Here is a 27,902-nt window from a genome sequence, read left to right on the forward strand (position 1 = left end):
ACAACAAATATTTTTTTAACAGCGCAGTACAGAAAAAAGCAACTATTACAAGAATACACAAGCTGAGATCGCTTTAGAGCAAACACCGACACACAAATTAAAGTGCTCCTCTTATGGATTTTTGAAAACCTTTCATGCAGTGTGTAACACTGTTCTAAGTGAATGAAAAAATCCTGCAAAATGTTTAATCTGAAAGTGCACCGTGTATAAAGTTATAGAAATGTTAACGAATCCCAAGCCGTTTCATCTTGTTGTTCTTTCGCGTTGGTCTTCATTCCAAAGTCTCCAAAGTGTATTCTTTATTCATTATTTGCCACTAGGTGCCGCTTCTGGAGCAGTCAAAATAGCGGTTTCCCCGGTAACACTGTAACGTTAAACAAATCAGAACTGCTCCTGTCAACCTGTTGCTGGGTCTCCCAAAACCAAAATATGAACCTTTCATTAGACATAATAGGGGCACTTTAAACAACAATGCTCTCAGAACTATAAATAAATAAAATCAGAATATAGGATCTACAATAAAATAGGTATTACAGTTGATTGCACGCAGTATAATTTTCTGCATACTTCGATTTGATGTCCTTTTATGAATCAGATTTCTAAGCAAATAAAAATATAATTTACTTTTTTCTATTATTAATTCAGAATTTCACAATATATCACAAAATGACTTTTGTGTATCTTATAAAAAAAATGAGCATGGTGACAATGAAAATAGTTTCTATTGCACATTTGGCAAGTTAACATATTAAAGTCAAGTCACCTTTATTTGTATATTCATCTAAAAAAACTCAACAGTTGGATATATTTCATTCAGTTTTAGGATTTAAGCTGATGATGTCAGTGGTACATGAGAAAAATGAGTTCGTTTAAAATGTTGGCTATAAAAGTTTATTGAAATTGTGAAGACTATCTTCAACATGATGCTGCATCTCTTGCTCAGATCACTTTAGCCACCTATATGTTGCAAAAAAAAAAAATACATATTGTTTTTAACATATTCATTAAAACAAATAGCTCCCACCTCATTCACACATGAACATACATTGAAAACATACCATTTAATCAACAGTGGGTTCAGTCTGCAGTCAGTCGCATGCAAGATGAGACAGATTGATTAATTTGCAGGAAGCAAAAGAATATAAAACCGTATGACTTATCAAATGTGGGTTTATTAGCAATATGATGACATACAAAAGCAGAACTGGGCAGTCTTTTGGCTTCAGGCTCAGCAGGGCCAACAGCCCGGTTTCTCACCAGAGTGTGAAGAACTGCAACAGAGAGAATGATTGATAGGACAAGTGCCAAATTAAACAGATGACAACAAATATTTGAACATTTACATTCACCTAAACAAATGAGCCAGGACTCGTTTCACCCTTAAACTTGAGCTCAAACTAAGTCGTGCACAATTCTTCATTAACAGTTATAATAATGAAATGCTTGTTAAAAAAATTCTAAAAGAAATGTTACGTAATGTATTTGTTTCTCGGTCTCTATATTTGGAATATAACCTTCAGCTTGGTATTTGTCTACTTGCTGTAAACTTTTAACATATATAACTGTTTTAACATGTATAACTGTTTAGTTATTTGATTATCAGATGTACTGGCAAAAAAAAATAAAAAATAGGAAGAAGAAGAAAGATTGGTGTTTTGAAACAGCTCGTATGTTGCATACCCTCTCTCGTGACGTTCTCAGCTGCTGACATGGCCTTCCCGCTGATCTCGTCTACTCTGGCTTCATGCTTCAGGAAAAATGGGCGCACCACATACCTGTAGAGAACCTGAGAACCATTCCAGGAGACCGGAGCCATGCACCACAACAGAAACAAGCACTGAACACACACACACACACACAAAGGGACAAGGGAGTGAAGGAAAGGTTATCTGGTGTGAGAGTTCATCACTAACATTGAGCACCACAGAGTTGTCCCTACTAAGGTAAAGAGACTAAAGCGGCAGAGAGTTACAAGTTTATCAAACCTTATTTAGTTTTATTGTGGGTACTCTCGCTTTCCATTTTTTTGCCAAACTACCTCTTTTCGCTTCGAGGTTCGGTTGTTGTGGCTTCAGTTTACTTCTACTGCATATAGTGACGCAACATGCACAGACAAATGATGAAATCATACATTTTCCTATTAAATTTGTTTCAGTAACTCTTAAATGTGAATAAATATTATATGTCTTACCACAGTGGTTTAGGGTAAAGTAAAAAAGCAGTTTTATAATGAACTCAGTCATTTAACGCTCCTTATGTCTTAATCCACTATTTCATACAATAATGTGTTTGCAAACACTGCACACGCATTTTTTACAAGAATTTATCAAAAATTATTGTTGTTTCCATATTATATTAGGACTTTTCATAGACATAATAATTTTTATACTGAACTAACTGTATTTTCATTTCTTTAATCCTACCCCTCACACAAAACTTTCTGCATTTTTACATTTACAAAAAACAAACAAACAAACAAACAAAATAATCCGTTTTCCTCATGGGGGAAAACTAAATGTCCCCACAATAAAAAAAAAAAAAAAGTAATTCTCTGTCTAAAAAAAAAAATGACCGCATGATACACTGTGAGTGAGCTGTTAGAAGAATGTTTGGATAATGTGACTGATTTAGAGGACAATGTTGTTTTGTTGTTTGTTTTGTTTTTTCTATGGAAATGAAGCAATTAAATAAATAAATAAATAAAATATATAAAAAACAAAAAATAATGTTTTGTCCTAAAAGAAAATATTTAAAATATTGGGTAGGTAAAGTGTAAGTAAATAAAAAAATAAATGACAATGTCAGTCTGAGAAATTTACTGATATATTTAAATATTTGGTTTCATGTTTTAAAAACATGGTTGAAATTTGCACTTAACAGGAGGGATACATTTTGTAATTTTAAACATGGAAAAGTTACATAGTGTAGCTTTAAATTATGTATTTTATTTAAAGTTTACATTTTAGAGTCTCAGGATATTTCATAAAATAATTCACATTTTATAAAATCATATTTGTATTTAAACATTTAAAAATAATTAATATTCAAATCATAAAATTAAACAAAATTTAAACTAATATAATAAAAGCACAAAAACACAGATACATGTTTTATTTTAGTATTATATGTATACTATTATATATACATTAAATATTTGCATTTATTTTCATTAGGTTTGAGTGATTTTGTTACAGGCTTTTGTAATTTTCTCATTAGTTTTTGTTTCTTATGGAGAAAACAAATAAGAAGTATTTCTATTTAGCTTCATTTTTATTTATTTACTTGTTCAGTTTGGTAATTTAGTGTTAGTTGCCGAGGAAAAAAATCTGTAGCTTATGCTTTTCCTCTAATATTATTCTATAATATTAATATTCTATATTATACCTTTTTTATATATAGTTTTAGTTTTAGCTAAAGATAAAAACACTGGCTGTAACAGATAATTCAAATAACACACACACACACACACACACACATATATATATATATATATATTCTGCTAATTAGCAGACAGAAGCTGGTAATAATTGATCCTTTTAAATCAGATATTAGTCAGAGAAAGCATGGCCTTGTTCTACCTACCTTACAGACATAATAGAGAGGAAACCAGTGGAGAAAGATGTCAGCGAAGAATTCACCCACGCTGAAGAAGCTGTAGATTACCCAGTATGTCAGCCATTGAGTGTCATCCTCCTTATCAGGACTTTCTATGGCTTTGATACTAAAACATTTAAACAGAACAAAATATGAAAGATACCCCAGTTAAGACAAGTTACTGCAACCAAAAAAATACACTTTATAATAAAGATTCAGTGTAGGTTAATGCAACTGCTGATTTGTGAAAAACCTTAAAAGCACATAACTCACGAGTAATATGCAGGATAAACAAAACCAATCAGATTACAGAGCAGAGAAGCACCGTATCCGAATAATAAATACGCTCCGGTCACACCAACAGCACCTGATGGGAGAGAATCATAATATCCTTCTGAATCAACTGAACAAACTGCAGAATCACGTGTGAAATCTGTCAAATGTAATTTATTCCTGTGACGCAAAGCTGAATTTTCAGCATTCAGCATTCATCTCCAGTCTTCAGTGTCTCATCATCATTCAGAAATCATGCTAATATGCTGATTTGCTGCTTGAGAAACATTTCTGTACTGCTTAATATTCTCGAAATTATTTGATAAATAGAAAGTTCTATAATATAATTTGTTAATATTTAGTTATATAATACCATAATAAGATTGATTTGACATTTTTAATTTCATTTTTAAAGAAAATCATTTTATTTTGGCGGAGTAAAAATAATTAATTTCTTAAAAAAAAAAATAATAAAAAAAAAAACGCTGTCCCCAAACTTTTGAACAGTAGTGTGTATGTAAGTGTGTGTAGCCATCATGGTAACTGTTTGTGGATGAGCAGTGATCTTGAGTGACGATAGACCAGATCTCCTTCTGAGGAACTTTATTCATCAGAAAATGATTCCTGCATTTCAGCTCTTTCATTTCACTGTTCTGTTCTTTTCATGAAGATAATTTTTTTGTCTTTAGTAATGATACGAAGCTAATTTATTTCACATGCTAACAATACTGTATAACGCAGCTTCGACTGACTTGAGCACCTGTTACATTAATATTAGAGATAAATGCATAAATACGGGTACTTTCGTTTGGAAACAACACAACTACTGTATATGCAGAACATGAAGCGTGCTTTGATTAAAATGAGGACTTACCGAGCGCTAAATAACGTTTCTTGATGCCTGTTTTTTCTTCGATTGAATTAAGACAGTCAGTGACTATATTCTTCTCGTTCAAAAAAGCCTCGACGCGGTCTTTGATCTTAGTAAATATGGCCAGCATCGTGGCTTAAGAGGAAAGAGTACCGTTCTGCAGTTAGAGACGGGTGTGTGAACGCTAGCATGAGCGGTGTCTCGGCTAGTTTCGCTGTCTGACCAGACTCAATCCGCTTACTGTCAGATCTGTGTCTGCGGGAGGATATCAGAGAGGAGGGCAATGATCCGTCGCTTTAAATTAACTAAAATGCATTTCTGCCACTCTAGTTTACCTTAATTTGATTATCGTTTATGTGTTTACAACTAACATTCTGGCAAATAATCAATCTGTACATGCTTGGGGTCGGTGCGGGAAGTATCAATTATTATATTACATATTTTTTTATTAATTTATTATATTAATTTACACAATTATTATCAAACAGTTATTTTAACTGCGTGCAGCCTAGGCTATATATCAAACTGCGTGTTTTCTGCTTATAAATAAGGCTCGTTTTTGGCTTTGGACTTAAAAAGCAGAAGGGCTTATTGAAAAATGCAAATTCATTCTCTCTTTATTCTTTCGCTTTTCGCCAGGAATATAGCAATTTCCCCGTTAACCGCAGTAAACAAAGCGGCGCTTTCCAACTTACAGCGCTCATATTTAATCAATTAAACCACAGCCTATTGAAGTATACCTCAATTTACATATATATTTGTTTCTTTCACCGGGGAACCACGTGAGTCGTCTCATCTCGTCCCATTTCTACCAGTGATCCTTTCCTTCCCGCTGTTGTAGGTTGCCAAGTTGAAGGAATGTGTCGATTGTGTGAGAAGGATGCGTTTCATACAAGATCTGGCAACTGGACAACCTCGGGATATGTTGACGTGATAATTCATATAATGAGGTTTGGGCCACTGATCTATAATAGAGAACATACCTTCCAAATAACACAATAAATAAACTGAGCTCAAATTAAATTATTAAGCTGGATCTTAAAGTTACACGTAATGAAGAAAAAAAAAGAGGAAAAAACACCTGAATTGTAGGCTAAGTAACATTTAAATTACGAGTTGAACAAAAAAGTGGCCCATACCTGAATTCAGGGAAACGTATATTAAATATGCATATACGTACGTATTATATTTAATGATGTGCCTACTGTATGTTGTTTGGATTTTAAATGTTTTTATTGAAGATATTTAAGACAAATGGGTGCTGTTGTGTTAAAGGTGTTCAGCTGCTGGAATCTATGCCAAAGTTGCTTAAGAGTCAGGTATATACAACATTTACCATATTCATTTATCTCTTGTTATGAAAGAAGCGTGCAAACACTTAACTATGATTGAGAAATAATGTTTGTGTAGTACATACTATATTACCCCTTCCAGATCAGTATTATAAAAGCAAAAAAGAGCTACAGGAACAAACTTTTAGACCAAATCCTGTCTTGGATTAATTATGTGATGTTAAAAAATTACTACTTTCAATATTTGTTGATAGGTTCAAGAGAGGACAGAGAAGCTGATGATGAAGGTGACTGTTTGCTATCAGAACTTGGAAAATGTTATTGATCTTTTACAGAAAAAGGTAAAGAATATATATATATATATATATATATATATATATAGTGTATACATAAATAGATTATATCACCAATAAATAAATATCATTACAATTATTATAAGTGTTCAGTTTTAAAAACTAACCTTAAATCTAAAACATGGCGGAATCCAACGTGGCGTGACTTAGATTCCCATTCTCTATGTGTGATCTAAAATGTGTGGTTTAAAAAAAAAAAAAACTTTAAAATAAAACACATAATAAAAATAACTCAAATAAAGAAATATTAAACATAAGTGTCAATAATTATGCAAACCTATTGGTACAAAAGGTAAGTCTTGCATCCTTATATTAATGTTTCTTAGAGCAGTCTCACATTCAGGATAACATGGATTCAGGTTCTGCCCTTAATTGTCAAGTACAGCAAATTCATGTAAGCATTTCAACTCAATTGTTTTATTTAGTGAAAAAAAATTTAAATAAATAAAGCCACCCAAAGTACATATACCACAGTAAAACCAACAATGAGCCACTAGAAATATTATCTCTCATAGATCATAACTGAAATGTACTGTAGGTACATTCAATACACATGCAAACAGAAGAAGAGGAAATGTAACAGGACCGAAACCCTTTGCTTCAACAGAAAGACTTGCCTGGTTTTATACGCTCACCCTTCACCATGTGCAGGCACTCGAAATACCAAGATATAACATGTTACAAATTAGATTCAAAGAATGTGATTATTATTCTTCATTGTTCTGGGAGTTACTAAGGCAAAAGCTGTGATTAAGTTCCGTACTAACATTAAAAACGATATTTTTCCAGTGCCTCTTTGTTTATATTATCTGTAATGTTAATAAAATATATTCTGGAACCTGCTGCCTTACACACTGCTTTACTTTTAACACTTGCAATGTTGATTAAATTACTATAAAATGAATAAATAGCAAATTAATTGATTGTTTATATATATATATATATATATATATATATATATATATATATATTACTCAGTTCTTATTACTTATTATGTAATTACACAGATGATTTCCTAGTGTATAGCCTAATTCTGTACACAGGTCAAGTCAAGTCACCTTTATTTATAAAGCGCTTTAAACAAAATACATTGCGTCAAAGCAACTGCACAACATTCATTAGGAAAACAGTGTGTCAAATAGTAAGAGGCAAGGGTAAGAGATTTGCAACCTAGAACATATTTAGAGGAGAACACACGTGTTGGATGTTTTGCTTTTCATCAAACCAATGCCGATGAAATTGAACTGCGCAGGGTTGTAATCTGGGAGCTCGTTGATCACAGTGTGCGGAGCGTTCAGGCTTTTCTCCCGAGAGGTTACTCGGTAATGTGCTCTAAAGACCCGGAGGGGGTTGTATCCAGGTTTAAGGGTGTCTGGACAGCGGAAACCTTCCTTGATGAAAGAGCCATGCTGGGACACAGCAACAAATCCATCCTTGTGTGGCATCATCTTTATGACTGGAGAATAGACAAACTGGACGTACAGCAAACAACCTGTAGTGAAATGACCAAAGTCAAGCAAATAAATCAGAAATGAAAGACATTATTAGCAAATTATTAGTAAATCTTCCACAGAATGATTCGGAATAAACAAGTAGGTGTCATGCACAACAGTGGACAGTTCTCACCACTACAGACATCCCAGACTTTGATGGTTTTGTCCAGGGATCCAGTGAAGACATATTTATCATTTATTGAGAAGACAGCACAGAGGACGCCTTCAAAATAAAAACCCTTGAAGATGGAACAAGACAATACATGCCCTATTAATATCACACAATGGTTGTTTGTTGACACGTTATCATAGGCTTTCTCCAAATGCAGAGCACACTGATGAAAATTTAGAAGAATTACTTCTTAATGAGTTCATTAGTCCAAGGTTTTTGCAACATGATTGAGTTTAAAATAGATAAATGTTAATTGGTATGTTTAAGTAATCCATTCGAGTTGTTAGTTTAGCAACATGCTAACAACAACTTAAAATTAATTGTGAACTGAGCCAAAACAGATTTACCCTCAGGCAATTTATAGTTCAACAAACAATTTTACCAAGTATTTGAGAGTTAGCTTAGAAAACATGTTAACTACAAACTTTTTTAATGATTGTTACCAGCCAAAATAATATTAATAATAAAAACAACTAAAACCAGCCTAGGCTGGTTGGCTGGTCATGGCTGGTTTACGCTGGTCAAGCTGTTGTTCAGCTTGTTTTAGCAGGATGGTCAACTGGTCTCCCAGCCTGACATGTTACAACCAGCCTGACCAGCTAAAGAAGTGGTCAACCCTCCTCTAAAACCTATTTTAACTAGTATTTGGGATTATTTTATTCATTTATCTGTGTGTGTGTTCACTGCTCTGTGTGTGTGTGTGTGTTCACTGCTCTGTGTGTGTGCACTTTGGATGGGTTAAATGCAGAGCACGAATTCTGAGAATGGGTCACCATACTTGGCTGAATGTCACGTCACTTTTAAAAACATGCCAGCAACAAACTCTTTAAAAAGCTCAATCAATTATAGCAACCTGCAAACCCTCACCTTGTACTCCATGGTGTGATTCAGCAAGACGGGACTCAGATTCCACAACTTCTGAACGCAGTCTTGAGAGCCAATCAATGCTTGTGCATCCCAGTTGCTCAACGTGATACAGGTTATGGCTGCACCGTGATGATCCAGCTCGGCTGCCGTGGCGCTCTTAAAGTCGTAGATCACCACTTCACCACCAAATGTCCCATAGAGCAGCCTGCAGTCAGACAGCAGAGCCATGGCAGAGATAGGGGAATGCAGCAGGCACAGGGAGTACCTCTCAAACGGGCCGTCCACACAGGGGAAACTGTCTCTCGATGTAATCTCAAAGAGACAAACCAAATCCTCATATGCCACAGCCATTCTGTCCTCCCGCGGGCTGATGGCCATGCTGCGTACCATTGGTAGGCTTTCTGGAGGTGGTAGGCACAGGGTTTCTTGGGCAAAGTCTAGTGGGTAAATAAGGATGGTACCAGTCCGCAGTCCACAGAAGAGTAGACGTTTCTGCTGGGCTAATTCCATACAGCACACTTCTGAGGAAACGTCCATACTGTCAGACCACAGACCTGTGAAACACATGAACAACTTTGGCTTGAGAACTTTTGCAGATTCGATTTTAGTTTCATATGCTAAAGATATCGCGCACATAAATACAGCAAAGAAAAACAGTATCTTCTTATTACATGTTTCACCTTCCGAGCAGCTCCAGGTGAAAACCTGTGTTTTATTTCCCTCTTTCACATAGAATACTGTGTCACCGTCTTTCGACAGGGCCACTAGAGGGTAGTATGCTGGGATGAAAGACTTGCTCCTGTTCTTAGTGTTGTAGTCAAGTTGCCATACTTTGAGCTGGTTGGCAATAACAGAGGCAGAGATAATAGTACGCTGATGGACTGCCAAAGATGACACAGCAGAATCCATCACACCGATCCAGTCCAGCAGGGCTCCTGTGGTGACGCTCCATACCTTAAAGAGCACAAGATGATCAACTTCCTTTCGGGACAATGGCAGTGAGATGAAACTCTATGGGAAGAAAGGGATTAAACTGACCCGTACAATCCGATCCTGGGCACTTGTGATGATTTCACTACCTTCACTGATTGAGACGGCACATAAGACTGATGCGTCATGGTGAAGATCCAGAACCCTTTGCATTGAAGTTAGTGTCACGAGGAACACGCACAATGTTCTGTCACATCCTTCAACAAGAAAAAAGTGGAAAAAAAAGGATTTCACACAAGCAAACATTTTACAAATGTAGATGAAATGTAGTGTTGTAGATGAAATCTTATTTAACAAAATAAATACAGTCAGCCAAAAACTAGCATGTTTAAAGGGTCATATGATGTTGCTAATAAGAACATTATTTTGTGTATTTAGTGTAATGCAATGTGTTTATGCAGTTTAAGGTTTAAAAAACACATTATTTTCCACATAATGTACATTATTGGAACGTACATTACAAAGCTCATCATTCTGAAAACCGAGGTGTGCTCTGATTGGCCAGCTACCCATTTTTTGTGATTGGCCGAATACTTCAGGCGTCTGACGGAAATGTTACACACATCACCATATTATGATTGCCATGTCCCGGCGCGTTGAGACAAAAACAATAAAACCCATTACAAATGAGGCATTTGTTGCATCCAGTGGGGACATATTTTATGATTACAATGACTTATATTGTATTTTTATGCATGTGTCGTGGGTCATATGCCGTGTAAACATAAAACCATTTGTGCATTTGTGATCTGAGAAACAACAAACAACAAGCGTTACTCAAAATCGTTTGAAGCATCAGAGGTCTTTTTTTTTTTATATGAAAACGTACTTACAAGCTGCGAGACAAAACAGCCAGTGTCATGAGAAATCCCCCTTAGAAATCGGGTCCGCTAAGGACCAAGGCGGTAGCTGTTTTAAATGCCTGATCAATGCCTGAATATATGTACACTAAGTTCATATGCACGGTGTATAAGCAACAAAGTAGTTTTGCTTTCACAATGAAATACAGTGTCTCAACGACACTGTAGCGGCAGCATCAATGCTACTGCAAGAAAAAAATGTTACTCCTCCTTTCTTTGCTTAACATTTGGACGGTGTTATGCAAATCTTCCCACATCGTGACATAGATCTTATCTATTTATGAACAGCTTGTTACACTCCAAAGAGATATGAAAACCTGAAATCGCATCATATGACCCCTTTAACGTATAACATTATATTTCTTAGCATAACTAACTAATTTTAATGACCAAAAAAAGTAATACTTAGTCTTTTCCCCATGTACTCTGATTCTACAATCATTGAAACACAGATATTAAGCACTCTCACCAAAATATTGCAAGGATAATTAATGAATAATAATAAAAAAAAATAGCTATGGGAAACTAAATACCAAAAAAGGTCCTAAACTAGATTGCTGAGTGATAGATTCAATTATGCTAAATCTGCAACCCAGTTAGCCATTCAGTAATTTAATTATAAAATTAATTACATTTTATTTAATTATTAAAATACATGATAATATAGAATAAAACAGTTATAATGTGTATAACATATTTAACAGGCAAGCTTTAACTAATACATTAAAGGACTAATGAGAAAATAAGTGAGTTTTGATGCCTTCCTGGGTCAATTTTTTTCCAAATAATAATAATAATCTGATAATTTTGGTAATCTACAACCCTGTTACTCTCAGTCATTTTATTATAGTATTTATTGAATTCTATGTAAATATTCAAAACATGCTTATATAATATAAAACACAATATTGTATTTAGTTTGATCCACTAAGGGGGATAAACAACAAAACTAAAGATGATGTACATCACATTGTTAAATACGTTTTTTTTAATTACAAGCCTTATTTTCCACCCTTTTCATGGAAAGTGCTATTTAATTAATGCTGTGATGTCTAATATATTTGAGGTGAGCCATTCATATCTTGATTTCCTGAAAAGTGTTAGTGATTCACACTTCAAGAGTAATGAATAAATGAGAAAAGATAATCAGACAAGGACTCATGTTAAAGCACCTGCGAACAGCAGTTTTTCATCCTCAGATGTTCTGAGGAACAAAGCTGGAGAGGGAAGATCAACCACAGACTCAATACTGTGGCTCCATACCTGCACACACACACAAAGACCTTCCAATAAAGCTGAAATGCTACATTTCACTTGGTCTTTATTGAAACAAGATACATACCGAATGGAGACGGCCTTCCCCAAAAGCAATAAGTATCTTGGAGTATTTGGAGAGTGTCAGAGAGCAGGTGAGATTGTGGTGTCCAGCAGAGCAGGGTAGGGGGGTCTGGGAATGTTGCATGCCAGTGGATACGTCATAAAAACAGAGCACCCCCTCACTGCATATGCAAGCTACAGCATCTCCCACAACACCAAGAACAGAACAAACCTCTGCTGTCAGCTCATACAGGGGCTCTGCAGTGTCCACGTGCCAAGCTTTAACCTGTATGGGAAAGGATGGCAGAGAAAATATCAACTAACAGCATTCTACATAGCTACTTAAAAGATTAAAGGGACCCAAAAATGAAAATCTGAATCTGAAAAATAAAACTCCTTGTCTAGCAGCCTCAGCATTGTGGCTACGTTTACACACCTGGCTCCTGGATTGGTACGATAAGAGGGCGAGTGAATAATGACAATTTTCATTTTATCATGAACTGTTTCTTTAATTAAAAAAAAATAAAATTAAAGTATTTCATACTAGGCTGCTTGGGTTGGTTATGACAATCTTCCTTTCTTCATTCATATGAACGTGTGTGGGGGTGTGTGTTTGGACAGACACTGCATCAGTGATACAGAAAAGCTGTTGTCCACTTATCAGACACCATTTTCTTAGTGTGCCATCGAGTCCAGTAGACATACAGTGACTGGTTTTGTCCATCAGCTTCAGGGAGAGCACCCCCGCTACACAGAGAAAGAGAAACATACAGTAAGGTTTATATTCCCATATACATTTTGACTTAAGTTTCTAATAGGCACATAGAAACTATCTGAAAATTGGTGAGCGAACATTATTTTAAGTTAGCCATGACTCGTATTTATTTGTTTGGCTGACTATTTAGTACTTATACTAAGTACTTATAGAGCTCTTACTGACTTCTGACTTGATATGTATATACACACACATAATAATAGAGATAGTACCGGTCCTGAATTCTGATTGATCATTAGAGCGTGCTAGAATTCATGCCGCAATCAACAATGTCATGTGAAACACCATATAACTGCACAGCTCCCATAGCAGAGTGCTCTTTTTGTAACATAGCAACGTCCTTTGAGGGAACTACGGGGGAACTGAAGTGAACACTCTTAAGGGAGCATGGCATTACTGTCTCATTGGGGACTGTTTGTCTCATCTTACACCAGGGCTATTTTGTTCTGTTCTATTTGAAGAAGAAAAAAGTAAATAAATTAACTACATTTTGTAAAGAATAATCAAAATGTAATAAAAAAATACATCAATATAAATAACAAATATAAAGATGTATCGCTAAAACAAATGAACAATATGAATTACTGGGCTGACTAGCCAGCAGAACGAAAAAAAAAATCTGTATTTTCAGCAGTGCTGGTTCTGGAAGTATTATTTATAAGTATTATATTCCCAGCCATTTTTCCAAAGAGATTGTTTTTAAGTCTTTGTAAAAGCGTTATAAACCATGAACCAAGCAAACCAGCTACAAGGTCAATCACAGCATCACAGACTTTTAATTGAAGCAAACAACTGTAATGTAAAACTGACAAAAAGACAAAGGCACAATACTGAATATTTAAGTATTTTGAGTGCATACAGAGACCGACTCAATTATGTAATTCACAGAGCTTCATGGGAGTGGGCGGAGCTAAAGATCTCTTTTGGAGTGCTTTACTTGCGGCAACTCTGGTGGAATTTTCAGTACAGCATCATGGGTAATGTAGGCTTCACCACTAATAAACATGATTATTTTAAAAGTAAGTTATACTAATCTGAGCAGATGGGTTCAAGAAAAGCACATAAAATTAGGAAGCAACCTCAGAGTGTTACGTTTATGAACTTTTGTTTCCTTATTTGGTCATCTTCCTTTTTTTGTTTTTGGTAATTTATTATTCCCCACCTGTCTCCAGTTCCCTCATTACCTGTGTGTTTAAATACCCAGTCTGTTCAGTTCTCCCCCGTCCGTGATTGTATGTGTATTAACACTTCTGTCTATGTTAATGCTGTTATTTGTATTGTATCCTAACCTAATGTCAGTAAACTCCTCTCTTGATCCCGATTCTCCTCAAGCTCTTTGTCTTTCGTTTCGCACTACCCAATTTGTAACAGAATCACGGACCAAAACAGTTTAGTTAGCGGCGTTTTTCTTTCTTTTTGGTTTGTTTTCTTCCCTCTCCCGGAATGGCCATCCCAGCAGTCCGTCTCCTATGCCTGGAGCAACTGGACCGTTCACTGGAGGACCATACCAGGGACTTTTTAGATCTGGCGTGCCTTACCCACTTCCCCGACTGCTCGCTCTCAAACTTCTTCTACACCGGCCTGAGCGAGCGGTGTAAGGCAAGCCTACCAGCGAATGGTCCCCGAGAGGATTTCGCCACTTTTGTGGAGTGGGTGCTGGAGAAAAATGGATCTTCATTTACCATCAGCACCACCGAAGAGGATATCTCCAGCCCCACTCCCGACCCAGATACCAGCCAGCCACCATCAAGGAGCACGGAGCCAGAGCCCGTGAGCCAATGCAGGACCTCGAGAGCGCGACTGACCAGGTTTGTGAGCCGGCAACACCGTGCATCGTGGGAGTCTTCGTGGAGATCGAGGGGGTGGAGGAAAGCCCTACCCACACTTCCGCGACTGAGGGTGAGCTGTGTTCGGTCTCGGGAAAGGATATGGAGCAACTTATGGATCTTATGGACTGGTCTATGGAGGTAATCCCTGAAGTTTCTCCGCTGGTTCCGCCCAGCCCTGAGTTTTCTGTTCCTCCGCTGGTTCCGCCCAGCCCTGAGTTTTCTGTTCCTCTGCTGGTTCCGCCCAGCCCTGAGTTTTCTGTTCCTCCGCTGGTTCCGCCCAGCCCTGAGTTTTCTGTGTCTCCGCTGGTTCCGCCCAGCTCTGAATTTCCTGTGTCTCCGCTGGTTCCGCCCAGCTCTGAATTTCCTGTGTCTCCGCTGGTTCCGCCCAGCTCTGAACTTCCTGTGTCTCCGCTGGTTCCGCCCAGCTCTGAACTTCCAGTGTCTCCGCTGGTTCCGCCCAGCTCTGAATTTCCTGTGTCTCCGCTGGTTCCGCCCAGCTCTGAATTTCCTGTGTCTCCGCTGGTTCCGCCCAGCTCTGAACTTCCCGAGTCTCTGCTGGTTCCGCCCAGCTCTGAATTTCCTATGTCTCCGCTGGTTCCGCCCAGCTCTGAACTTCCCGAGTCTCCGCTGGTTCCGCCCAGCTCTGAATTTCCTGTGTCTCTGCTGGTTCCGCCCAGCTCTGAATTTCCTGTTTCTCCGCTGGTTCCGCCCAGCTCTGAATTTCCTGTTTTTCCGCTGGTTCCACCCAGCTCTGAATTTCCTGTTTCTCCGCTGGTTCCACCCAGCTCTGAATTTCCTGTGTCTCCTGTGTTCCCTCCCAGCCTCCCTCTCCCACCTCCTCCTAGACCTGCCAGTCCCTCTGCTCCACTTCCGCTGGTTCCGTCCAGCCCTGATCCTCCTGTGTTTCCTCTCATCGTTCCTCCTCCTAGACCAGCCAGTTCCTCGACGTCATCTTTGCTGGTGCCAGTCAGTCCCAGCTCACCCTCAATCCGCGCCATCTGGGCGCGATGGTTCGCCGCTGGACTGCCAGTCTCCAGCTCCGCCTTGGCGTGTTAAGGCCCTGTCTCCGCCTCCAGCCTCCGAGACCTGGACTCCTCCTCGGTCCTTCGACCCAACGGCTCCGCCTTGGCTCTTAGCTCCCTCGTCTCCACCGTGGCCTGGCATCCCAGCTGCTCCACCGGGCTCCCTCTTCCCTCCAGCTCCACCTTGGTCAGTCGTCGACCATCCACCGCCTCGGGACTCCATTTCTCTGGTTTCACCTCGTCACTCCATCCCTCCGGCTCTGTCAGGCTCCTCCTTCCCTCTGGTTCCACCGTCATCCTCAGTCACTCCGGCTCCACAGCGGTCTTCCAGGACCCCGCCTCCGCCTTGGTCGCCAGAGCCTTCTGCTCCACCTAGTTCCTCTGGATCCTCAACGTCTCCCTGGCTCTGCGGCTGTGCTGCTCCATCTTGGGCTCCTCACCCACCGGTGCAGTCTCCGCCTGTTGGCCCCCTGGTGTCGTCTGCCCATTCTCCACCATGGCTCCTCCCGCCGTCGACACCACCATGGATCTCCGTCCTGGCTGGTCTCTGGAGGACCATCTGGCTCCTCCTGCTCCGGGCACCTCCCTCCATCAACTCCGCCCTGGTCCCTACCTCCATGCTCCCTCTTCACCTGCTCCTTGCCTGCTCCTCGCCCGCCTCCAGAACCCCCACCCTCCCTCCGCTGGTATTCCTCTTGCGGTGCGAGGATGCACCGTTCCGGGAGGGGGCGAACTGTTACGTTTATGAACTTTTGTTTCCTTATTTGGTCATCTTCCTTTTCTTGTTTTTGGTAATTTATTATTCTCCACCTGTCTCCAGTTCCCTCATTACCTGTGTGTTTAAATACCCAGTCTGTTCAGTTCTCCCCCGTCCGTGATTGTATGTGTATTAACACTTCTGTCTATGTTAATGCTGTTATTTGTATTGTATCCTAACCTAATGTCAGTAAACTCCTCTTTTGATCCCGATTCTCCTCAAGCTCTTTGTCTTTCGTTTCGCACTACCCAATTATCAGTTATTGTTTAAAATCAATTTCACTGTGAAGAAAATTAATGGAGTTTTTACTTCCGAAACTATATTGTTGAGAACCTACCTGTGTGCCCAGAAAGAGTATGAAGAGTTTGGAGATTGTTTAGACTCCAGACTATAATCAGTCCATCCTCTGAACCTGCCACCAGCAGCTGTCTCTTTGAGCACAGCACGACGGCCTTCACCCCTTGAAAGATCAAGAAAATGCAATGGTGTCAAGTTAATTAAGCAGATCAGCAAAAGAATGGGCCTCATTCATCAAACATGAGCAAAACTAATTTTTGTGTAAATAATTCGTAAAGTCATTCTGACGTAAATTTTCTGATTCATGAAAAAGTTCAGATTTTGAACATGTTTGAAATTCACACCTCCTCCAAGGCATTATGTCAGCTGGCCAAAAACTCTTGTGTGGTCATGCATTCATATATAGTTTGGCATATAGCCTGAGATTTGAGTCCAAAGGATTCCACACCTTTCCTAGATACGCAATGTGCATAGCTGGGGGGAATATGTTAATTGTGAAGGAGCGTGCATGCGTGCCCTTTTTACAAATGATTGGATTCATTAACATATACACATTTAACTATCAGATCTGACCTTTACGAAGTATTTGTGAATCCAGAGGAGAGTTTTCAGGAAGGTCCATTTTACGTATTAAAATGCTTATTTTTAAAATTAAAATTAATAAGCATTTAGGAATGTTTCATGAATGAGGCCCACTGTGTGTTGAGGGGTTTTTACTCTAAAATCTTTAATAAAACTATTACTGAGCTCCTTTGGGTCACCTTTCATGAACCCTGTGAGTGTGCTCTTCAGTGGGCCCCCAGGGGCCTGAAAGAAGCTGCATTTGGGCACAAGCACTGGGTCAGTACAGGAACCAAACCAGTCCACGCATTGAGAACACAGCTGACCGATCACGGAGGGGTAGAGATCAGGGAGGCCCTGCAGCCTGGCAAAGATCTCTGTGACCAAAAGTGAGGGATCTTATAGAAGCGAGAGACAGAAGAATTGGTTCAGTTAAAAAATAAACAAATGAATACAAATACTGAAAGATTATAGTTATATTGCGGCAGATTTCTTGAATTGTTAACCATGTTTAAAGGGAAAATTAAAGAATGATGATTTGGTGTGATTGATTTTTTCAGTCTTATTCTATTTCTTAAAGGGGTCATCGGATGCCCATTTTCCACAAGTTGATATGATTTTTTAGGGTCGTAATGAAAAGTCTGTAACATAGTTTGGTTAAAATTTCTCAATGGTAGTGTACAACAACCTGTCAAAAACAGTTCTTGTCAGAGCAAGCCGTTTTGTAGCATTTTACTTTAAATGTTAATGAGCTCTGCTGACGCCGCCCTTCCCTTCCTGAGCGCTCTCTGAGGGACTGTTTACTTTAGCCGTATTCAGCGGGAAACTTGCAACTTTTTCTGTTGTTGAAGCTGGATAACAAATGATTTGCGCGAACATAGATGCATTTATGTAGATCGGGAGCACATTCCCTTCAAAAACAAACATAATCCACTGCGTCTTCAGTGGGTTCAGATGTCAGGAGTAAATGACGACTCCTATGTTCATTATTTCACCCAACAACAGAACACCTCGATCGCTTAGGAGTCATTCTTGTCTACATCTTCTCCAGTGGTGAAACAATGGTGGACTGATGACAGCTCATTCAGGGTGGGTCTAAAGTAAGACGCAAGTCCAGTCTGTGCTAAAACAATACTGTCAATCAAACTATCGTGGGAGGGGCCTGTCTGTGTGACGTCATAAAGACAGACATCAGAGATGGGCTCGATTTGAGAAAGGGTAAATGATTTAATGAGATAAAAAAAAACAATGGGTGGATTTTTATCATTATAGGATGGTTATGTACACACACTGCCTTCACACATTTCAGTTCAAACTATTTGTAAAAGTGCATGTAGCATCCAATGTCCCCTTTAACTTTTATGTAATCTTATTTACATTTGCTTTATTAAGTACATGTTACTGGTCAATACACTTACCTACACGACCGTCGCTAAAATCTAACGAGGGCTTAAGAAGCAGAAATGTCTCTTTCAGCATCTGTATCTCAGGACAGTCTGTGAGGTCAGTGCAAAGCGACAGGTCCTGAATAACACAGCTCACGCCACACTGCAGAGTTTTACAACATAACCAGTCCAGACTGCCTGTGAGAGTAAATGCACATTCATGTTTTTATATTTGTTTATACATGTCGTACATGTTGATATAATTAAGTTAATAGAAAGCTGTCAATGTGACATTCAAGAGAATGTCCAATAGATTTGGCTATTTTTGACTGTAACTATTCCCATCTAAACCTCACCGAGCACTGACAGGCGTAGCTCCTCCCATTTGCCCGCATGAGCGAGATGATAGGGCAGTTCGTGAAGCTTCCGCATATTGGCGACTTCTTCAGTGAACCACAAGGGCTGGGGTGGTACCTTAAAAAAAACAGCATGTTTTACCATCAAAAATACAGGTTACTTAGCATCTAAAGCATATTTGACATAGTGCTGATTTTGTGATCTTGAACAATACCTTTCTGTCAGCATTGAGCAGCATACTTAGTGAGGGCAGAATGATTGGCCTGAGCTGCCCCCGACTCCACTGTCCTAAGAAGTATTCGGCTAGGATTGTGTGCATGTCTGTTTTCATCTCGGGTGATAAATATCTCTTCCTTACCAGCTCTGCGAACTGCCTAAGAAAATCAAAGGCTGATCTAGAAAAGGCATAGGAGGCACTTGTGCTTTCCCTAATATGTTGTTTGACTGCTGGGAAAATTCCGAACACATCAGTGGTAACAGAAAGGTCTAAGCAAACCTTTACCTGTGGGTGAAACCCAGCAGAATAACACCACCCTCCCATCTCTCCGTCAGATGAGCTGTCAGGTCATGATGGAGACGGGACCAGTGAAGTCTTGGGAAGCGCAGGAGTGTGTGGCTTGCAGGAAGCCAGTACTTATAAATTTCAGCCAGAACGTCATTATCTAATGACAAGACATCCTGTAACTCTGCCTCTGATAGACCACTTCTGAATATATAAAAAACAAATAATTACATTTAGAAACTTACATGTTCATTGCGATGCGTGGTGGACATGTGAAGGCTAGTTTCTGAAATGTCTGAAGTGGCAAATATAGCCACAAAAAGCACTTTTAACATGGCACAGAGGCTACTTAAACACATTAGCTATGGCAACTCAAAATTCAGAATTTAAGAATTGGCTACCTTCCAATGGAATGTGAATTTAAATATGAAAGCGAGTTTGAATAGAATTGGCTACACCCACATGATGTTGCACTGGAATTTGAATTGTAATGAAAGAAAAATAATGTTATTGAATTTAAAGAAATTAAAACAAGCACATTATTAGTGATAAGTGTCATTAGCCAAACAATAACACTCTTAGTGAGGACATTACATAGACTTTCCATTCATTTTAATATTACTTTTATATGTGGCTAATGATAACTAACGCAGCCACTACCTATGGAAGCCCGTTACCGCCACTAAATAAAAAAATAAAAGGTAATTGCGAAATTTTTTCTCACAATTCTTTTTTTTTTTAAATCTGAGTTATTAGAGTTTTTTTTTCACTGAATTATGAGTTTATATTCCGCAAGTCACAATTCTGAGAAAAAATGTCAGAACTGCGAGACATGAACTTGCAATTGTGAGAAAAACTCACAATTCGGACTTTATAACTAGCAATTTTGACTTAATAACTCGGAATAACTGCAAGATATGAACTCGCAATTCTGAGGGAAAAAAAAGTCAGAATTGTGAGATAAAGTTGCAATAACCTTGTTTTACTTTTTATTCAGTGGCAGAAACGGGCTTCAATACCTGCCCCTACACATACCCATCACAAAAACAAGAAGAACTAGTGCACACTAGGTTTAAATAAAAACATATTTTGTCTGATTTATATACCTTTTTAACTAGTGGGGACCACTGAGGAGTATTTCACAGCATATTTGAGGACATTTGGTGTGTGTGTATTTAATACTTTAACATTTAACTGAAACAAATTTAAGAAATTAAATATAAAAAGTGAAGTGACATTCAGCCAAGTATGGTGACCCATACTCGGAATTTGTGCTCTGCGTTTAACCCATCCAAAGTGCACACACACCGAGCAGTGAACACACGCACACACACTGTGAGCACACACCCGGAGCAGTGGGCAGCCATTTATGCTGCGGCGCCCGGGGAGCAGTTGGGGGTTCAGTGCCTTGCTCAAGGGCACCTAAGTCGTGGTATTGAAGGAGGAGAGAGAACTGTACATGCACTCTCCCCACCCACAATTCCTGCTGGCCCGGGACTCGAACTCACAACCTTTCGATTGGGAGTCCGACTCTCTAACCATTAGGCCACGACTACCCCCAATATGACAATTAAAAAAACAAAAATAGCCTATGTTAACATAAATACCATGAATCTGTCTAATGTATTGATTAAATAAGAGTATGCTGGGAAATGTAGGGCTCTACCACCAAGGTCCATTAAATGATTCAAATGAATTAATTCAACTGTAAAACGATATACATTTATACAGGGTTAGCTTTGCTCATCTTTTATGCACCGTAAAATTTTTACATGCAATTTGGATGTGGCAAAGCCTGGCAGTATAAAGACTTCATTATACTAAATTACCAAAGAATCCTCATAATCTGTCATTAAAAAGTTAACATGTTAGATCCTCCTAAAACCAACATAACAAAATATGACTTGCCTTGATAACAGGATGAAGCACAGAGCATGACTAACTAGCTTCTTCCCATGATTCTCCTCAAGTGACTCCACAAACTGTGTCATCACTTCCTGTGCAGAGATCCCCAGGTGAACATTAGACATGGAGGTGCAGGAGGACCACTGCTTGGCAGAGTTTAGCATGAGTTTCAGATGCAAAGGGCTTCTGCTTTGCTGGAAGCGGTTGAAGATGGTGTCTAACTGTTCTGAGGTCAGCTTGCGTCCAGCTGCACTCATGTATCCACCAATAATGTCTTTCCCTTGATCATCCGTGAGAAGTTCCACACTAAAGATGTTTTGTTCTGCTTGAACCAAAGATTGACATTTCTCAACACAGTCATCAGAAATGGAGAGTACAAGTTGCACATTGGGAGGGATCACTTTAGGTATCCAGTCTAGTTTATGAGGTTTGTTTGCCTCTAAAAGCTGGTCCAATGAGTCCAGAATGAGTAGGAGTGTGTCTCCTTGTTTTGACACGTCTTCCAGCATGGAATGGAAAAAACGAACTAGCTCTTCATGCACGTTGGCAATATGTGGATAGGGGAACTGCAACCCTAAAGCTCCACACACTTGAAGACAAACACCTCTGAGAACAGAGTCAACATCCGAGCTGAGTGGAGATGTTCCCAGCAGCCTCAGCACCACAACTCCCCGATGGTCAACCACGCCTCGCATTTCCTGTGCCAGTTTGCAAAGCAGAGCAGTTTTACCAACCCCTGAAGGTCCATGAACCAGAAGTGGTTCATGGCAAGCATTAGTGGACTCCCACATGGCAATGCTGATCTTTCCCAGAATGCTGTCCCTTCCTTTAAACACGGAGCACTTCTCCTCGCTCAGCATGGCGTGATGGAAGATCTCCTGTTTCAACCAAGACCATCCTGGATCTACCATGCTGCAAGTTCCTGAAGTCTGCAGAGCGTTCCTGCTGATCAGTTCCTTAATTTGGGATGTCACCTGCTCACACAGTTTTCCCAGGTACTCCTTGTGTTCTTTGCGGCTCGGGTCCATAGCTCCTTTGGTGAGCTCCATGCAGAGAGGTCGGAAGCGACCTGTGTTGCAGATACGTTGCTTCAGATCGGCCAAGAGCTCCCGGGCGTCAGTGTCCAGCAAGCCATCGGCTGCGACGTCCAGAAGAAACTTTGCAAAGTTTTTCTTGCAGTCTCTTTTACTGAGTCGTGGAAGTTCACGGAAAAGCAGCACCGCTGATGCATCCTTTCGGGTCTGGAGAAAGCCTTGCTCCATCTCATACTCTAAGACTATGAAATACACACAAAAAGCATGATAATCATTCAAATATAAGGACAAACTAAGACAGGACTCATGTCCCACATTTTACTAAAAACAGCAAACAATTATAATTGTAACACACGAGAAGTAAAATAATTTGGCTGGAACATGGCAAGAGGAAGTGTAAATAATCTCATTGACTTTTCTTTAATATCTTGACTTAATGTTTAGATGTTTAGTTAATATTTATTCCTAGCAAAAAAAATATATATATAAACATACACAAAATCACAAAAACTGAAATTTACTTAGACAAACACGGTTGATAATAATGTTGTAAAAATTGCAAACAACATGAAATAAAGGGAAACTGAAACACTATAATACAAAAAGTTATATGCCTTTTTGTTGTTGGTTTATGCCACTGACTTTAAAAAAGTCAGTGGCATAAAAGATAGACATGAAACTACTATTTTAATTCTTTAAAATAAATAAAACTGCATAAAATATTCTTGAACTGACCAAAGTATTTAAAGGGAGGTTATATTAAAAACATACATTTTAACATTAGATGTTAAATCCGCTATTGTTTTATATAGAATTGCTCCATAGTTCATTCAGTTTTTAATTTAATTTGGCATTCATTTAATTACAATTACAAGTAATCCACTACGTTTTCAAGTGAAAATTAATAAAATAGTAGAAATTAATAAAATATAAAAAATAGTAATAGTAAAATTAATAAAACCGTTATTAATTACTTAGCAATGCATTACACCAGTCACTGTTCTTGCAGTAGTGATCAGGTGGAGCCGCAGTTTAAAGTCCCACCCAAACTCCTGCAGGCTCACTTTCAATTAGTTTAGATGAGAGGGCGGGGTTTATGGGCTGTACAGCATTCAGCCACCAGTGGAAGAACCATAGACAGTAAAAGAAATGGACACAGCGACCCCATTGGAACTCAATTGAGACAAGTGAAGCCCATTTTTAGCTATTTTTAGCACTTCCGTTTCTGACGCGCAGACTCAAACTAAGCTTGATGACGTCAGCAACCTGTCTAAATCTTCTAAGTGGCTGTGCGTGCAAACTGCCATCGTTAATCTTGCAGAGACGACGAGCTTGAGCAGGGAGTTCTTTGGCGTGAGTGAGCAGGAGTAAGTATTCTGATTAATTATTTTGTATAGTATTTTAAATTGTAGCGCCAGTACGCCATATTAAGTTAATTGCCTGCGAGCTTCTCCTCCTGTCTGTACGGTAATGCGACAGAGAGTCGAGTGGTTATGACGCAATCGTTAGCCTATTTTTACAAAAACTGTTTCTACGGGGCCATAATGTAACATAGAAGGTAATGGAGCCCTTTATACATTGTCGTGTATCCTTAGAAATAAATAATGATCAAACGGAGTCTTTAAACACCTCAGATGTAAAGTTATTCGCTGTCAAAGTGACGCCAAAATGAATGGGAGTCAATGGGAATGCTAACGCAAGTGAAGTTCTGCTACAAGATGGCGGCAGGCGGCCGACTTCAACTTCCGGTCGACTTCCTTGCCGACTACTGCGCCTGGTTATACAGCGAATGTCAGTGGGTTCCTGTGCTCTTTTAGAACCCACTGGCTTTTGCCGTATAGGCAGAGTTAAAATAAACAAAAGTCATACAGGTTTGAAATGAGAAAAAAAATATCTGTGCCTTATTTTTCACCATATTCATAGAATAGTCTCTCACCAGATTTAAAAAACTTGCGCTTTTGGTCAACACTGATATACCCTTCTCTCTCAGCCTGTTGGGCAGCAGTGCGGAGAGCCTGCAGCAGTCGTGACTCCGTCACATTCCAGGATATGACGTCATTATCATGCAACTGTCCGCTCTCAGAGCCCCTGTCATTGTAATGAGGATAGTGAGCTGTGATTGGCTGGAGGACATATGTGGGTGGGACTGAGTTACTGTCTTTGGAGAACCATTGGTTAAGGAGCTTTAAACTGTCTGAATCTTTATGGAGTTTTGAAAGCAACAACTCAAACTCCGTCTCTGGTATGAGGCGTGGGATGCATCGATGGCCGTACTGATTACCGAGCAGAGCCTGACAACATAAACATAGATACAGAATTACACTTATGCTCAGAGAACCAACACAAGTGTTATGTCCAAAAGATATGGATAAAATTAGGTTGCAGGTGAAACGTACAATAAAAGTTGGGCCATCTGATATTCTCTGACAGGACTCGATTTCTTTAATGCACAGTTCAGTTGTCAAGTGATCAGATGTGAAGATGTCACGCACTCCGCATCTGAAGTCCACTAACTGTGGGAAAAAAGGCTGCTTTTTGAACAGTGGATATGCCCAATAAATAAAAATGCAATGTCATTTTAGACAGTTTTTACCTTTGTCACCAGGATTACTGCAAATATATTTTCATCACTAACCTCAAAGACGAGACCCAAACTTTGACAGTGTGCCTGCAACTCAGAATAGGCCTTCTCCCAAAATGCATTCCTCTCATTTTTCATGTCTGTCAAATAAATGAAATGTATTAATGTCAGGTCCCTAAGGAGTTCGTTTTGTGATTTTTATTAATGTAAATTATCTTATAACACGAGTATGTTTATTTCAAAACCAAGAGCACTATTTTGAAAACTGATTGCCTAATACAGCAGTCTTTTGTGTGCTTTTGCATCATTATAGAAAATACCTGACCACCTCAATAAATCAGGACTATTCTAATATTTCAATATTAGTACAAACACTAATTCTAGTAATACTTTATTTTACAGACAAATTCTCAGTTTTAACTAGCTGCTTATTAACATGCATGCTGGTTGTTTATTAATACTAATAAAGCAATAATAATGCGTTAATCTGCATTTATATTCCCTTAATCCTACCCCATACCTAAAACTACCTTACAATTAATAAGCAACAAATTAAGAGTTTACTGATGCAATAGTCATAGTTCATAATTGTTCCCCGAACTAAAGTGTGACCCTAATTCTGCCTTCCTCCACTAAATAAAAAACAATTTAGAAACATTGCAGATTATGGTGACATATATGCCACACTAATGCATTTCCATGATTTTCCCATCACTTGTTATTACTGGATAAACTTTTTTTTTATTTTTTTTTAGTCTTTTATAGAGACTGCACACAAATTGAAAAACTTTTTAGAACCAAGCACAACTAGAAAATCACTATAGAAATCACCATTTTTTTTTTTAAGAATGTTCATTTCAATTTAATTTCAATTTGATTCAAAATTCCCTACATTTACAGGTTTTCCATGACCTTTAAATACAAAGCAAAAAAAAATTTCCAGCAAAAAACAAAGGTAAAGGGACTAAACAAGCAGTGCAAGCCTCACCCGAGTGTGTGGAGCTGATGAACACCCGCACCATTCTGGAAACAGGCTTCAGAGCATCAGCGCTCTGTCCCCGCAGAGCCTCCAACCCAAGAGCTTCGGCCATCTCCACCACAGCCATCCCGACCAACACACCTCAAGAAATCCTGAGGATGAGCGCCTGCCTTCCTGTCCTCATAACCCACCCAAATCTGAGCGCCCCAAAGTGACTCTACAGCACTGAACAAAGAGCTCCAGATCTACCGATCATCACTGCTTAGTCTGAGACATGAAAAAAGAACCTGAAAGCCAAATATTAATTAGATGAAAAATATGTTTTCCCCAGCAATAAGGAAAAGAAAACAGCTCTGTTGTGAAGCGCGCAAGCTCATTTGTTTGTTCTCCTCCGCACCCGTCATTTTATCCACTGAGATCAGGAAGGCCGAGAGAGACCCGCCGCCTGCAGCAGAGATCAGTCCCTGGAGACCCAGAGCAGCTGCCCCATGTTTAATTAACCTGAAGTGTATTAAAGCATAAATGGCTGCTTTTCATTTATAATTATGAATCAGCAAAGATAGTGGAATCATTTTGCTTAAACATAAATAATTATAAAATGATTTTAAATGCCAAGTATTGATATTAACCTATTGAAACGGAGCACAAACCCAGGAAAGCAAGTGATTTTATTGTGCTGTTAGCTGAACCTCTGCATGTGTGTTAACTGTTTCTCTGTTGTTTGTTTCAAGCCTCTCTAATGTGCGCAGAACCATTCAGTCCTGAGAGAGAATTACCTAAGTCTGCATTCACTGAGGAATCAGGAGTCAAAATCAAAATGTACTCTGCCCCAGGCAAGATTGTGCAATATTTATGTAATATGCTAAAATAACTTTTGCATTTTTACAGAAATTTTACTGGTTTCAATATTCTATTATAAAACAGATAGCTCCGGTCATTGATTCTGATTGGTTGAGCCGTGTTCGATGCTGTTGTAAATTACTCTACAAACATACACCTTTGTTTACTTCTGTGTGTTGCTCAGCATCCACTTTGTTGTAACCACAACTGTTTCTGAGGAACTACATTGTTTGGTGGAAGAATACTGTTTTTATTAATATCTTTACACTTTATTTGCATTGGTTCTATTCTATGAAATGATGGCTTCTTGGGGTTTATTTTACGTACTGTGTGTTTGTGTGTGTGACCCTGGAGCACAAAACCAGTCTTAAGTCGCTGGGGTATAGTTTTAGCAATAGCCAAAAAAAAAAAAAACCTTTTATGGGTCAAAATTAAAGATTTTACTTTTTAGCCAAATATCATTAGAATATAAAGAAAATATCATGTTCTATGAAGATATTTTGTAAATTGCCTAGTGTTATTATATCAAAACCTAATTTTTGATTAGTAATATGCATTGCTAAGAATTAATTTGGATAAATTCAAAGGTGATTTTCAGAGTCTTTTAAATATTTTTTATTTTTTTGCACCCTCAAGATTCCAGATTTTCAAATTGTTGTACCTCGGCCAAATATCGTCCGATCCTAATAAACCATACATAAAAGCTTATCTATTCAGCTTTCAGATGATGTATAAATCTCAATTTTGCAAAATGTACACTGGTTTTGTGGTCCAGGGTCATGCATTATATATATATATATATATATATATATATACTTAAATGGGGTGTCATCTCATTTATCATCAGTAAAATATGGAGTGCCACAAGGATCCGTCCTAGGTCCCCTTCTATTTTCAATATACATGTTGCCCCTTGGTAATATTATTAGAAAATACGGAATTAGCTTCCACTGTTATGCTGATGATACTCAGCTATATATCTCAAAGAGACCAGAT

General features: G+C 38.7%; 2 protein-coding genes and 1 long non-coding RNA gene across 3 annotated transcripts; 1 reads left to right on the top strand and 2 right to left on the bottom strand.

The window, feature by feature from the left end:
• The first annotated feature begins 189 nt into the window (after nt 1-189).
• On the top strand, nt 190-24,263 carry LOC132119253 (uncharacterized). Its single transcript, XR_009426138.1, has 3 exons — nt 190-320; nt 23,636-23,763; nt 23,990-24,263. It is a non-coding gene; the product is annotated as an uncharacterized LOC132119253 (long non-coding RNA).
• Nucleotides 878-5,004, bottom strand: LOC132118981 (receptor expression-enhancing protein 6-like). The gene is made up of 7 exons (XM_059528727.1): nt 4,742-5,004; nt 3,868-3,961; nt 3,583-3,721; nt 1,681-1,837; nt 1,195-1,271; nt 1,059-1,082; nt 878-957 (listed from the first exon to the last, which is right to left on the bottom strand). Exons 1-6 carry the CDS (start codon nt 4,866-4,868, stop codon nt 1,062-1,064), a joined length of 615 nt encoding a protein of 204 aa, XP_059384710.1. The 5' UTR covers nt 4,869-5,004; the 3' UTR covers nt 878-957; nt 1,059-1,061.
• On the bottom strand, nt 7,375-27,239 carry nwd1 (NACHT and WD repeat domain containing 1). Its single transcript, XM_059529059.1, has 19 exons — nt 26,076-27,239; nt 25,142-25,227; nt 24,903-25,019; nt 24,443-24,797; nt 21,476-22,748; nt 19,568-19,771; nt 19,280-19,439; nt 19,065-19,182; nt 18,742-18,906; nt 17,524-17,721; nt 16,803-16,925; nt 12,627-12,829; nt 12,108-12,368; nt 11,938-12,028; nt 9,954-10,102; nt 9,596-9,869; nt 8,916-9,469; nt 8,010-8,115; nt 7,375-7,875 (listed from the first exon to the last, which is right to left on the bottom strand). Exons 1-19 carry the CDS (start codon nt 26,191-26,193, stop codon nt 7,565-7,567), a joined length of 4,866 nt encoding a protein of 1,621 aa, XP_059385042.1. The 5' UTR covers nt 26,194-27,239; the 3' UTR covers nt 7,375-7,564.
• Nucleotides 27,240-27,902: the final 663 nt, after the last annotated feature.

Source organism: Carassius carassius, chromosome 38 (assembly GCF_963082965.1).
Source record: "Carassius carassius chromosome 38, fCarCar2.1, whole genome shotgun sequence".
In the NCBI taxonomy this organism is placed as follows: Eukaryota; Metazoa; Chordata; class Actinopteri; order Cypriniformes; family Cyprinidae; genus Carassius; species Carassius carassius.

Coding starts and splice junctions, on each gene's coding strand:
- nwd1 (XM_059529059.1), bottom strand. CDS start 26,193: ATGGCTGTGGTGGAGATGGCCGAAGCTCTTGGGTTGGAGGCTCTGCGG. Junction 16,926..17,523: donor ACTCACAGGGTTCATGAAAG/GTGACCCAAAGG, acceptor TGATCTTTCAAG/GGGTGAAGGCCGTCGTGCTG. Junction 9,470..9,595: donor CACCTGGAGCTGCTCGGAAG/GTGAAACATGTA, acceptor TGTGTTTCACAG/GTCTGTGGTCTGACAGTATG.
- LOC132118981 (XM_059528727.1), bottom strand. CDS start 4,868: ATGCTGGCCATATTTACTAAGATCAAAGACCGCGTCGAGGCTTTTTTG. Junction 1,838..3,582: donor CTCTCTATTATGTCTGTAAG/GTAGGTAGAACA, acceptor GTGTGTGTTCAG/TGCTTGTTTCTGTTGTGGTG. Junction 1,272..1,680: donor TGAGAACGTCACGAGAGAGG/GTATGCAACATA, acceptor TCTCTGTTGCAG/TTCTTCACACTCTGGTGAGA.